Source organism: Rhinolophus ferrumequinum, chromosome 21, assembly GCF_004115265.2.
Source record: "Rhinolophus ferrumequinum isolate MPI-CBG mRhiFer1 chromosome 21, mRhiFer1_v1.p, whole genome shotgun sequence".
Taxonomy (NCBI): domain Eukaryota; kingdom Metazoa; phylum Chordata; class Mammalia; order Chiroptera; family Rhinolophidae; genus Rhinolophus; species Rhinolophus ferrumequinum.
The window spans coordinates 10,821,460-10,835,229 of NC_046304.1; the positions used below are offsets into that span (position 1 = coordinate 10,821,460).

The window sequence follows — 13,770 nt, forward strand, 5'->3', positions numbered from 1 at the left end:
GAGCTCCTACCCAGAAACCTGGCAAACCTGTTGTTCGCAGAGGAACACTCCACCTGTTAGCATCTGCCTGCTAGCACATGAAAAGAACATGTTTAAAAGAAAAATTATTAAAACACACACAAACTAAAAGCATTATACACACGAACTACAAGAGTCTAAAGTTATAATGTCACAAAATGAATGTGCTCAGGGTCATGTTTCCTGGTTAAGTGTATGTTGGGAGGGTTCTCTGTACTCCCAGGCCGTTCTAAATAAGCTAAAGACATCCAAGGAGATACTTTCTGGTGATGTCTCTTTGAAGGTGATGCCTTCCCTGGCCATGTTTCTTCTCCTGGCAGTCCTTCATCCTGAGCTTTCATTCAATACTTACTGAGCATTTACTACATGTAAAGCACTGTAGTAGGTACTGAGGGATCCGTACTCAGCCTTGGACATCACAGATATTATGGCTCATAGAGACAGACGTGAAACAATATCCGGTACTCCCAGAGTAATTTAATAGCAACTTGTGATAAGTGCTAGAAAAGAGACTTACAGATGCTATGGAGTAGGGATTAGTCTGCCCAAGGTTACAGAAGTGTTGCTCCTACAACAGCAATTTGAGTGACTGGAGTAGACGCAGGGGAGCAGATTGTGCAGAAAGACATGGTGGACATTCCTGGCAATGGTTAGAGGCCTGATCAGGAAAAGTCATATCCTAGTGCCGTCTGGCTTTCACCCCCACCCAGCGGTGTGTTCCACTGATTTGTGAAAGGTTTTTGTTTTACAAAAACATTGTGGACTGGTTGTTAAACACAGCTATTATTGAAAATTAAATTAGTAAACTTATAATTAAATAAATTCTATTTTAAAACAGAGGTAATAAATACCCAAAATTCATTACCTCCTGTTTATTTTACATTTTACTATTACATGCTCTTCAGGTTATTGACATTTATTGTATCTGTGTGGTAGAGATACTATATAATGATGTGCGACTATATCTTTTCTGAACTCATTTAGTGACATCTAGTTGATAGTATGAAATTGGTCTTGGTGGGAGTATTTCACCATAGAAATTGGCAAACACAACAAACAACATATCAGGCTTTGTTGATTGTCTAGATTTAAGAAAATGATGGAGAAAATGTTAATAATGCAGATTCAACTTAGAAGTGTTATGTCTGTAACTGTCGCATTGTGAATAGCACAAAAAAATTGTGGAAATATTCTCCCAGGATTTGTAAACTATTACCAGATTCGTCCAGTATTTTCTCATGATTAGATTGAGATTATGCATTTCGGGCAAGAATACCAAAATCATTCAAGTTATGGAGGTACTGGAAGTTTCATATCTTCATTGTTTCATTTTTTGTGTTACTTGAAAATGTAAATAAAAATGTCAACCAAAATTCATGTTGGAACTACTCGTATACCTGTAGTTAGGATACAACTCCATTTATGAAATCATGGATGTAAGAGTGGAATTTACAATAAATGTTATATATTTTATTATTTGTAATTCTGTGATACATAGCCTTCATATCAGGAAAATTTGTAACAAACTTATGTACATACATAAATGGATACTTTTTTTAGAAAGTTGGTTGTTGAACATTTGCCAGCACTCTCCTGCCCCTATCATCCCAAGAAACTGCTCATTATCAGTGACTTCCTTGTTCCTAAATCCAGAGGTCACGTCTCAGACTTTAGCTCGACCTCTTTTCAGCATATATTTTGACCACTTCCCTCTTTTTAAATTTTTTTCTTGCTTAGCTTCTGAAAAATAGTTCCCCTGGTTTACCTCCCACTGTTCTGGCTGCTCCTTCTCAGACTCACCCAATAAAGGCGTACAGGGCATCAGTCACTGAGGACATGCTACTGGGTTGTCTCCTTCACTTGCCCCTTAAATGTTGGTGGTTGCTACTCCTTGGGTGACTTCATCTACCTCTTGTAGATGAACCAGATGATTCTGGTTTCCAAGTCTTGGCTCTGTTACGTGAGCGCTAGCTCAGGGCAAAGTCTTTGGGAGCAAGCTGTGGAGCCAATCCTGGGTTCAAAGTGCACCCTCTGCTCTTCTTGGCTGTGTGTTCTGCAACAGGCAGGTCACTTAACCTCGCTCTGCCTGAATTCCCTCAACCACACTCCAGAAGTAGCTACTATTAAAACAAATACTTCAATTATTTGTTTCTTGGTCAACACCAGAGATTTTGCCGATAGCATCAGAAATAGGTTTTCATTTTATTATGAAATTAGTGGCTTGTTAATCAGCATAAACCAGTCACAAAAAGAAATACTTCTTGGTCGTACTTATATGCAGTATAAAAGTAGTCAAATTCATAGAAACAGAAAGTAGAATGGTTTCTAGGAACTGCGGGGAGACAGGGTGGGGAATTATTAAGGGGTATAGAGTTTCAGTTCTGGAGATTGCGTGCACAACTGAATGAATGTATCTAACACTACTAAACATACACTTTTAAAAAGGTTAAGATGGTAAATTTTGTTATGTATTTTTTTAACTCAATTTAAAAAATAAATAGATAATTTAAAAAAAATATCCGTGGGGAAAAGAGGGATTAGTCAATAAAAGAACATCTGAGTAGCCATCTGGGGAAAAATATGGATCAATACTTTATATTACAGATATCAAAGATTATAGTGTAAAAACTAAAACTGTAAAAGTACTCAGAGAAACCTTGACATTTTTAACCTTTTTATTTTGAATAATTTTAGACCTATAGAAAAACTGCAAAAATGGTACAAAGTTCCTCTATACCCTTCACCTAGCTTCTCCAAATGTTAACATCTTGCCTAGCCATGGTATAATTATTGAAACCAGGAAATTAGTGTTGATACAATACTATTACACCCCAATAAATTAAAAAACAAACAAACAATACTATTAAATAATCTACGTCTTATTTGAATTTTGCCAGTTTTCTAACTAATGCCCTTTTTCTGATTCATGATCTAATCCAAGGTTTCACATTGTATTATGATGTCTCCTTAGGCTTTTCCAATCTGAGACAGTTTCTCAGTCTTTTTTTTTTTCCTTGACATACTTGAAGAGTACTGGTGAGTTATTTTGCAAAATGTCCCTCCGTTTGGATTTGTCAAGTGTTTTCTTGTGATTAGATTGAAGTTATGCATTTTGGGCAAGAATACCACAGAAGCAAATAGGGTGGAATGGGGAAGACATTTCTAAGTATGATAACAAGACACAGAAATCATAAAAGAGAAGACTGATACATTTAAATATATATTAAAATGTTAAAAGTACACATGGCAAAAAAATCAGCAAAAGTTAAAAGATGACAATCTAGGGGAAATATAATTCATATTGCAGAGAAAGGGCTAATTTTGATACATAATAACCTCCTTCGTATCTATAAGAAACATACCAACAAGCCAATAAAAAATGTACCAAAAAATGTGTGTGGACATTTTACAGAAAAGGAAACACAAAGAACTCTCAAATACATGAAAAGATGCCTAACCTCATTCACCATAAGAAAAATGCTAATTATGTTTAGTTGTAACGCATTTGTAATGAGCAAAAAGTTTCATATAGCTGGAGAGGGTATGGGTTTAAGTAAACAAACCTCACCTGTTTGCTAGTGGGAGTAAAAATTAGCAACATATCCATAGAGAGCAATTTGGCAATATTAATCAAAATCAAAATCAATAAAAATCACAAATACCCATACCCTTTGACCTAGGATTTTCATTTCTAGGAATAAGCCCTACACATTTGCACATACTGTTAGGTGAAATGGAAATGTGTACATTATTCTTTGCAGCTTTGCTTGTATTGGCAAAAGATTGGAAACAATCTAAATGTCAACAGGGGATTGGTTAAATTGTATCACAGTGTAATACTATGAAGCCAGGAAAAAAAGCAAACTCGATACACTGTTACGGAATGATCTCCAAGTTACATGACAAAAATAAGGCGCAGAACAGTTCATATAATTTGCTTCCATTTTTGTAAAGAAGTGGAAAGCTGTGTGCATGGAACACCTCTGGAAAGAGGCCCAGGGAACTGGGAGAACTGGTTGCTGAGGGGCAGAAGCTGGGTGGCTGGGAGACAGGGTGGGAGAGTGACTCTCTCCATATGCTCTTTCCAACGTTTGGAATTTGAACCACATACATTTAAAAAGAAAAACATACAAACTACAACATTTTTTAAAAACGGGAGGCTGCAGCTGCTTATGTTCCCTGTCTGAAAATGAAGCTAAGTCAGAGGCCAGCAAAGCTAGAAAAGGAGAAATAGATCTCTGCTGACATCATGTGAGCGCCTGGATCCTGCTGTTCCATTTATGTTCTAGTTATGTGAGCCCTCAGATGCTTTTTGGTTTAAATCTGTTTGAGCTGTGTTGGCAAGTATCTTGATTATTATGTCCATCAAAGATCTCATGTGGGTTTTTTTAAAACCTTTATTGAGATATAATTGACAAACATACTGTGTTTTAATGACCTTTTTTCTTGTGTGCTATTGCAGCTCCTAATGCCAGCAGAATGCTTAGCATTGTAGTATGAAAGAGCCCTCATTCAACAAATAAGGGAAATAAGGCCCAAAGAGAAAGCCATTTGCTTGGGGACATCATGCAGATAGGGAGAGCTGTGACTAGAATGCAAGTCTCCTGGCTGTCAGACATAAGCTGACTCAATTACAGGAATTTATTGAGCATCCACTACCAGTCAGGCTCTGGGCTTGGCATGTGATATGGTGGGAAATAAAGATGTGGCTTCTTACCAACCATACTATCTGAAGGGGGACTTTCCCCCCCAAATAGAGGAGCTTGTTAACCCCAGTGAATCTGATGAATGGAGGGTCAAAAAGTGAGGGTTTGGGACCAGGGGGTGTCTCTTATCTCCTAGTCCCAGAGGATAAGCCTTATCTCCTAGTCCCAGAGTCCTGCCCACACAGGGCTCTGGCATGTGGTTCCCCCACTGCCCAGGCCCACACTACCCTGCATCCCACACGACCTTAAGAGCTGGGCCTGTCCTGCTGCAGTGACAGGAGTTGGGTCCCTGGCCAAACTGATAACAAGTGATTAGGGTTTCACCAGCCTAATCATGGCTGTCCTCACAGGAAGATTGGGCACACAGGTCCTGCTCAAACCCATCCTCCCCAAACACGTGCCCGGGAGTTCACTATTAGCAGTCCCCAGCTATACTGGGTTCTCTACGAAAACACTCTTCACTAAGTCTGTAGTTCACCATCATTGATTCACTATTCATTTGCCTGCATTGTTTCTGGCACTGTGTTTGGTACTTGTACAGAGAGAACTACACAGATTAAAAGATACCACTCTATCTATATTATGTTTTATATTTAAAAAATCTAGAGCTATTCTATCTGAAAAAAAGTTGATTCGCCAATTAAAATTAAAAAAAAAGACCCATCAAGTCTAGGTTTCCCCAAATGTAAAATCAAGACAATACTTAATTCATAGGATTGAGGGTTGATTGATCATGGCAGGTATTTACAACCTCCCTAAGAGCACTGTTGTAATAGCAAAGAACAAACAGCAAAACTGGAAACAGCCTAAAATGCTGGTCCTTGAGAGACTAGGTAAATAAACTGTGGTAAGACTTCTTTTTAAACATGGAAGATTGGCCATGAGCATTTGTCTTCTCTTCTTTCCAAATGTTAACTAAGTAACAGGAGAAGAGTCAAGTATAAATCAATAAGTACCAAGAGACCAAGAGAGAAGACAGCTGCAGACCAAAGGTTTCAACAAGGCTTTGGAGGCTGGGCAGCAGCCAAAGTATGGTGACAAACCAAGTAGGGCAGAAGGAATCAGGAGGACATGGTGCCCGAAACCCTGTGGGTCTCCAGACCCTGGGTCCAACCTGGCTGAATGCAGGGGTGGCTGAGAGTCTGTGTTCAGTGTTAAGGCCCCTGCGGCTCCCTCACCTTTTACACCCGAGTCACACATACCACCCTTCCCTCCACATGCTCATTTCCAAGGACGCTTTGAATTTGGGGACACTAGGCCCAGCAGAGGTGAGAACGGAGGCTAGAAACAGGAGCCCCCACCCTGTTTCAGATCCACTCCCCCATCAAGGGCAGGGGATGGAGAATGGAGGATATTGTTCTCAAAAATCTGAATGGCCCCAGAGAAAGCCTGCCACCGAATCAACACTTGAGAGAGTCCCCCTGAAAAGCAAAGCTGATATGATAGCCAATGAATGCTCCTTCTGCCCCCCACAGCTTTCAATCATCCTTTTGGTGGCTCCCTATTAAATATGAACAAAGTATCAGCCAGCATTTGAGGAAAGTCTCTAAAATGAAAGAGAGACACTCCCATATACAGCATCACAAAAAAGAAAACAACAAAAAAGAGCCAATCAAAGAAATCTGGAAGAAACAAATACTAGGGAGCAAAAGTTAAAACAAACAAACAAAACCAATCATTGGAAAGTAAAACAAACAGAAGGGACAACTCAATACATATAGTCTGTTAGCATTTGTATTTTTAAAAAGGAAAAAAGAATCTACAAGTATGGTGTTTCCCGAAAATAAGACCCATCTGAAAAATAAACCCTAGCAGATTTTTCAGGATGACATCCCCTGAACATAAGCCCTAATGCGTCTTTTGGGGCACAAGTTAATATAAGACCAAGTCTTATTTTGGGGGAAACACGGTATTTACAAGACTGGAGATAGCAAATGTGTCAGGTATGGGTCCTGAGCAGCTCAGAACCAGGGTTCACTGTACATTCCTTTGTACCTTCTGAATTTTGATCGTGTTACCTATTACCTAGTTTAAAATTTAATACTGGATTTAAAAAATATCCTCAGAGAGATGACAGAAGATACTGCATTTTTTTGAAATGAAAAAAATAAAATAAATATAACAAAACTTTTTTTTTTTCCAAAAAGGAGGATATATGAAACTGTCCAGAAAGTAAAACAAAAAGATAAGTGAGTTGGGGGGGTCACCAAGGGAACCTCAGCTTTATGTGTAATGTTTTAATATTTTGCAAGGAGAATGTAGTCATATTATTTAAGGTAAAAACTGAGCATATGTGGCAATCCCTGTGAAGCCTCTCGCACACAGTAGGTCTCTGGCAGTTTCTCTTCCCTCCATGATGAGCCCAGGGCTTTCTGCAGCCCCAGAGCCTTCCTGACTAGAGGGCTCCGCCAGAGGTTACAGGGTTTGAGCAGGTGACTGTCATGGCAGTGAGGCCAGCCCCTCGGTCCCCATTCCAGGCCGCATTCTCGAGGGCACGCCTCTTCTGTTTCTAATTAGAAGGCTTTGATTTACAAGTTGCATTAAGGGACACACAAGGTCTCTGAAATTATAATTACCAGTTTGGTCATGCTTAACTCATGTGCATGGAGCAAGTTCCCATGAGTCAAAGTGTGGAAACGACCTAGGCCCCTTCTATCCCAACTTTTCAGTCAGTTGTGTTAGAAGAGGGGAAAAAAAAAAAAACCTTTATAAAAGATTTTCTCTGTGCCACCTACATCAGAATCACCAGAGTAAGTACTTGTTACTCACTTGTTAGATGTGTACTTAGGCCCCCTCCCACATCCTTTAAGCCTTGGGAGTGGGGGCCAGAGATTCAGCTAACAAACCCCTGAAGCAGGTAAATGTAGAAGCCAGATCTCATTTATGCAAATATATTACCTTATTTTTCTTTAGTTCGAGTTACCCCTATTTGGCTCTCCATTCTACCTGCTTGCAGAAAACATTCTCTTATTTATTTCCAAGTGAGCTCAGTCATCCCACCCCTCCCCCTTCTCCTGCCTCCACCATTGATCTAAATTTGGGGAGTTCCTTCACCCCAAAGCACATGTTTGTGGGGGCCAGGATGAACTGCTCAGAGTCCTCTCTCTGAGATAAATCCTCATGGTCCCTGCCTCCGTGGATCACACTTTGCTGCGGCTGCCCCCAGCCTCCTGGAGTGATAGCAATGTGCCAGCTTTCCAAGCCACACCCCATGGCCTTGGCTACCCAACTTTACTCCGGATTCTGTCCCTTCCATGTCCTGGATTTGGCCATCTGGGGAAATGGGGATCACTCCTAAAGCAGTGTCTAACGTCTTGTCCTCCACTAGCTTCTCCACAGCTAGTGCAGGGTCTTTGGTCAGAGTAGGGAGGCTCTGCCTGTTTGTACCTCTGTCTAATCTTCCCTGTCCCAGACACTGATACTGCGGCTTTTGAACTTAAAAGCTAGAATTTGGTATTTTTGTTCTCTGGCTAGAGAGTAGCGTAGTTTCAGGGCCTGAAAGCCAGAGCCAGTGCCCCACGCTGTGATCTGAGGCCCTCATGGAAGCCACTCTGTTCCTCCTTTTCACATAGGCTGAGCCACCAGACATTCTGTATTAGTGAGTGCACAAGGACCAGTGAAGTGGCCGCTCCTAAGAGAAGGAGGGAGCTGACAGCATCTTATCTTAGACCCAGCACACATGCTCCCTGCTCACTCACCTCCCCCAGACAGCTGGGAAATGACACCTCTGGTGACACAAGCAGTCCCCAGGCTTCTGTTGGGAGGGAGTGGGGCGCTGCAAGGGGGAAGTTCTCACCCCTGGGAAGCTGGCTCCTGTTTGTCTCAGAAGTCAACACCAGCCTCCCCTCCTCCCCTTCAAGGATACAGTGAGCCCCCCCACTAGTGCTCCTAAGATGTCTCCTTCATTCTTTGAGACTTGACTTCACCCACGCCACCGGTTAGGCAGCTTACCTGGTCCTGTCTTCTCCTCGCTGCAGTGTCAGAGCTGCTGGGAATGAGCCCGGTGGGCATGTCCAGATGCTGGGTCTGTTTAGGAGGCCTAAAGCAAGATCAGTGAGGGATGAAAGGGGCCGTGGCTAAACTCCTCCACCATGTTCCAGATCAATCCATATAAGAAATGTATATTTAGAGCCCGTACAGCTAATGTATTTTGGGTCCAGAGACAGGACAGGAACTGTCCAAGGTCACACCTATGAAGCCAATCAGCATGTAAAGTAGTACCATGTAACCTGGATACTGCATGCACCCCCCCTTGCCTACTGTTCTTTCCAACTTAAAAAAAAAAAAAAAAAAAAAAACCCAAAACAAAACAAACAAATAAAAAACTGTCCCTTTGGGCCTAGGCCCTGCGCCTGGGGAAAAAAGGCTGAGCCCTCCTCCTGAGGCCGGGCTAACAATGGGCCAGAGCTAGGTTTTGGCCAGTTTGCAGCCATCGTGTGAAGTAGCCCCAGGAAGCAGCCTCAGAGTCCTCCTCCCTGGGGCCCTAAGCTTGCCCTACCTCAGTCGGGCCTGGCTTGCCAAGTAGCCCTGGTCTGAACTCCAGTTGTGAAGTGGAGCACCTTTCACACCCGCAGTGATTTGGCTGGGGTGTGGGGGAAGAGCCTGCCTCATCTCCTTTCCTTTATACCCCCCTATTCAGCGGCCGGGGGGGGGGGGGGGTCTCAGACCTCCTTCGAGACATCCACCTGCGGGGTGATGGATTGGTTCCCAACTGCCGTCACTCCACTCCACCTCGGCAGCAGGGTCCCAGCTATTCGCATTGTTTCGGGATCGACACCTGCCTTTTCTGATTTTCCACCTCCAGCCCACGCCAAGGGCTGAAGGCGGGTTACCAGGCGTTGGGAGTTGGGTGAAGGGTGAAACCTTGAGCTGTGTAGAGTGCAGACTGAATGAAGTTTCACTATAGGAGGGAGGACGTGGTTTGGGGGTGAGAGGTGCCGTGGGGTGCGAGTGGCAGAGGCGTGGGGATGGCTGTGCGGGCTCTGGTCTAGCAGGGTGGGAAAGCAGCGGGCGCACGGAAGCCGCAGGAGTCAGGCTGCGGAAGGTGCAGAGGCTCAGCGGGCACGCCCCGCGGCCTGCCGCGCCCCGCCCCCACGGCCCGGCTCGTACCAGTCGCCACTGCGCCCCGCCCCCGCCCCCGCCCGCAGTGCCCGGATGTGGGTGACGTGCAGCCGCCATCTTCCCGTCCCCGGTAGCCAGCGCCAGTCGGAGCCAGCGCGAGCCGCCATTCTTGCAGCTGCCAAGTCCTGCACCCGCTGCCCCCGCCATGTGAGTCGGTCGCCCTTGCCCGCCTCGGGCTGGCCTGCGCCCGGCTGCCGCCCTGGGGCCGGGGCCCGGGGTTCGGCCCGCGTCCCTCGCTCCCCGAGGCCAGGCCGGCGCCCGTGACTGCGCGCGGGCAGCGGGAGAGCCCCGCCACCCGGGCTGGCCGCGCGGGCGGTGGCCGCCGGAGGAAGTGGACCCGGCGTCCGCCCGCCCCGCCCCTGTCATCGCTGCCGCCGGTCATTTCGGGTCGACCCTGGACCAAGTCTGTGAGGTCGCCCTCATTTGACAGGCGGGGAAACTGAGGCCTGGAGGGGGGAAGGGGCCCCACTCAAGGTCATGCAGCTCTTCGGCGGCGGGGCCAGACGGAATCCAGGGCTCCCATCGGCTGGCTTCCCTCTCGAAAAGGAGGAAGGGAGGGACGGTTGGATGGACAGGCGGATGGGCGGAGTCCTGGCTGCGGGGCCGAAGGCTCCAGGCCCTGGGTCTGAATCCGTCCCTGCCCCTCAGGTCGGCTACCGCTGCCACCGCCCCCCCTGCCGCCCCGGCTGGGGAGGGAGGCCCTCCTGGGCCCCCTCCAAACCTCACCAGTAATAGAAGACTGCAGCAGACCCAGGCCCAGGTGGATGAGGTGAGTGGAGTGGGCTGGGGGGATCCAAAGACGGTGGGAAGGGCACTGAGGGTTGGCAAACCAGTGTTGGGGGGTCCATCTTGGGCTGGGGGTGATGGTAGTTCACGTTTATGAGGTTTGGGACAAAGACATACCATGCCCCATCCCTGTAAGCATGCACTTGTAAGGGCCTTGGAGTGTTAGCTTGCTAGTCCTAGGGTGTTTCAGCCTGGGCAGGTGTGCTCTGGTGACGGGCAGGCTACTTGAAACTGGATAAATAGAGGGTGCTGCTATGACATCTGAGATGTCTGGCTATCAGCATGCCCCTGATGTGTACTTCTTGCATGTCCCCAGGTGTGCTAGGCTTGTTCTGTGTGTGTCCTTGGCATGTTAGCCTGGCGACATCGGGGTGCATGTTCCATATGTGGGCATGGTGGTCGAGGAGTGCCCTCATTGAGGCGGGCCTTGGCATACCCCCTGCCTCGTGGACCCCTCCTCCAGGTGGTGGACATCATGAGGGTGAACGTGGACAAGGTCCTGGAGCGGGACCAGAAACTGTCAGAACTGGACGACCGTGCAGATGCACTCCAGGCGGGGGCCTCCCAGTTTGAAACAAGTGCAGCCAAGCTCAAGCGCAAATACTGGTGGAAAAACCTCAAGGTAATGGTGGAGGCACGTGGGAGGGCAGATAGGAGGACTGGTGGGTGAATGGGGAGTTTGTGGTCGGTCCCCTGACCCCTCTCCTGTCACCCACAGATGATGATCATCTTGGGAGTGATTTGCGCCATCATCCTCATCATCATCATCGGTGAGTAGGGCAGGAATGGCTGGGGCCCTTTCTTTGGAGAGGTTTCCCTATGAGTTCGGGGTTCTGAAGGTCATTAACCTAGTTTTTACTATTCATCAAAAAGCATATATAGCTGCCAGTGGCAGTTCTGATTCATCTAGAGCTCCACACCTTGATTTTGTTCAGCCTGCATTTTGCCTGGTTCTGGGCAATTCTGTTTCGATTTTTGGAAACGAGAGCTAGTGGATCCCCACTACTCCCTTGAGGACTCTTTGGGCCTGAGAACCCTGAAATTGGGGAGTGGGAGAACAGGAAAGGCCCATAGGCTTGATATATGACTAGGAAGCCAACCACCGAATTATTTAAGAGCTTGTGGTCTCAGAGGCCCAGAGGATTTGGGGTCTGTGGCCCTAAGGCCATACCATGGGGTTGAAGAGACCTTGGAACCTCCTGTCCAACCCCTTTGCTTTACAGGGGAGAACCCAAGGCCCAGAGGGGAAGGGATGTCAGTCAGCTGGGGAGTGGGGAGGATGGGAGCAGGGCCAGGCCTGACACACTGCTTTCTCTCTCTTTCTCCCCTCTCCCCCTTCATCCTTCTTTCCCGCTCTACAGTTTACTTCAGCTCTTAAACCCCCGAGGAGCCTGCCCTGCCCAGAGAAGGGCCTCTCCCCCCCATTCCCAGCTGCTCCTCCACCTCTCAGCCATATCTTCCAGCCCCCCATCCGTGTGTGTCTGTGTGTGTGCCCCCCTGTAAATAGCCAGCTGTTATTTATACATATATAATATTATATATATTTGGTCTGTTTGTAGTTTTATTACTAGAAGATTTTTCCGGTTGTCCTTAACACCCCTTCCTGAGGTTCCCGTCCTTCCTCTTTCCCTCCTTCCCGTTCCCTCTTTTCCTTACCAGCCCCAAGTCCCTTCATTTGCATCTGCTATGCAATAGTCCCTCTTCCTCCCTTCTTTCCTTGGACTTAGCTGACCCTTCCTTCCACCCTGGCCTTCCCCATACCCGCACCCCCCCTACAAACAAGACAAAAAGCAATTGTCCAGGCCTCCCTAGGTGCATCGTCTGTGCATCATTTGGGAGGCTCTGAGACTGGCCCCACTTGGTCCTATGAATCCCAAGGTCTGGGAGTTTCCAGCATGTTAACTAGCATTCATTTGCACACTGACATCCCTTTTGGTTTCCTTCTTTTTTGTTCCATCACTCTTTGTTTTTTCAACCCGTCTGTTTTTTGTTTTGTTTTGTTTTGTTTTTTTTTTACTGAGGAGTTAGTCCCCATTGGTCACACTTTCATTTGCATGACATTACTTGTAGGTGGTGGGGAGCCTGGGCTTTTGGGGAACCAGGCTGCTCTGGCCCCCAGAATCATCCCCTCCTAGCCCCGCTAGTCTAGTTTGCCTCCCCTACCCCCATTTTCCAAGCCTCTTGTCCCCTCCTCTCCCTCCCTCCAGCTGGTGTATAAGTGTCTTGGAGTTCAGTGTGTTATGATGGACCAATAATTCTGCCACTTAGAGTTTCTCCCCACATTCCTGATCCCCAGTTTTCATGTGGGGCACTCAACTGACATTCCCATGGGGTCTCCCTCCCATCTGACTGATCTGCCCCTCCTCCTCCCACCAGGAGAGTTGGGGGTTGGCCATAATCTGATATCTTTTGGGAGGTGGCTGCCAGTGTGTGAGGGGTCATCACTGCCTTGGAGAGGAGTGGAGCAGGGCAGAGAATCTCCCCAATTCCTGCCTGAAGTCTCCTCTGGCCCCACCCCTGCTGGGGGTTGGACTGAAAACCCTCCTCAGTTTGGGGGGTGTTGCCTCCTTCACTGCCCAGCTCCTCTGACTGCCCTCGCTGAATTCAGAGCGTGGGTACTAGTCACTGCCAATGTGTGTGCGGGACTTGCTGAAAGATGGGGGTTCTTGCCCCTCTCCATGGTGGTCCAGCCCAGAGAGAGAGCTGTCTCCTCCTTAGGTGAAGTGATAGAGGAAGGGTCTAATGTCTTTTTAAATGGCACAATTTTAGGGGTTTAAGGGTGCAGTCCCTTAAACTGTCACTAGAGGGGACCCCCCCCAAACTCTTTCCCCCACACTCAAGGTGTCTGTGGAGGGGGAACAGGGAGATCTAAGCTGTGGTGTGAAAGGGTAGGGAGAGATGCTGGGGGTGGGGGTGTTGTGCTCTAGACCCCCCCATATTATCCCAGTGTCCCCTGCCCCCCTTCCCTCACCCCATGCCCCCAATTCTGTGGCGCATCCAGATTGTGAAAATGTACAATAAATGTGTAATGAGTAACTAAGTGGTGTCTGTCCTAAGATCTTTTCTTAACCAGTGGGAAGAGTATTGGGTCTGCAGATTTAACAGGAAGGTTGAGGAGATACATTGGGAAGGGACTGAG

At 46.8% G+C, this 13,770-nt stretch overlaps 1 protein-coding gene across 1 annotated transcript; it reads left to right on the forward strand.

The window, feature by feature from the left end:
* The first annotated feature begins 9,838 nt into the window (after window positions 1–9,838).
* Window positions 9,839–13,671, forward strand: VAMP2 (vesicle associated membrane protein 2). Its single transcript, XM_033091251.1, has 5 exons — window positions 9,839–9,992; window positions 10,494–10,614; window positions 11,095–11,253; window positions 11,350–11,401; window positions 11,993–13,671. Coding segments are annotated over exons 1-5 (351 nt in total). The 5' UTR covers window positions 9,839–9,990; the 3' UTR covers window positions 12,010–13,671.
* The last annotated feature ends 99 nt before the right edge of the window (window positions 13,672–13,770 follow it).

Coding starts and splice junctions, on each gene's coding strand:
- VAMP2 (XM_033091251.1), top strand. Junction 10,615..11,094: donor CCCAGGCCCAGGTGGATGAG/GTGAGTGGAGTG, acceptor CCCCTCCTCCAG/GTGGTGGACATCATGAGGGT. Junction 11,254..11,349: donor ACTGGTGGAAAAACCTCAAG/GTAATGGTGGAG, acceptor TGTCACCCACAG/ATGATGATCATCTTGGGAGT.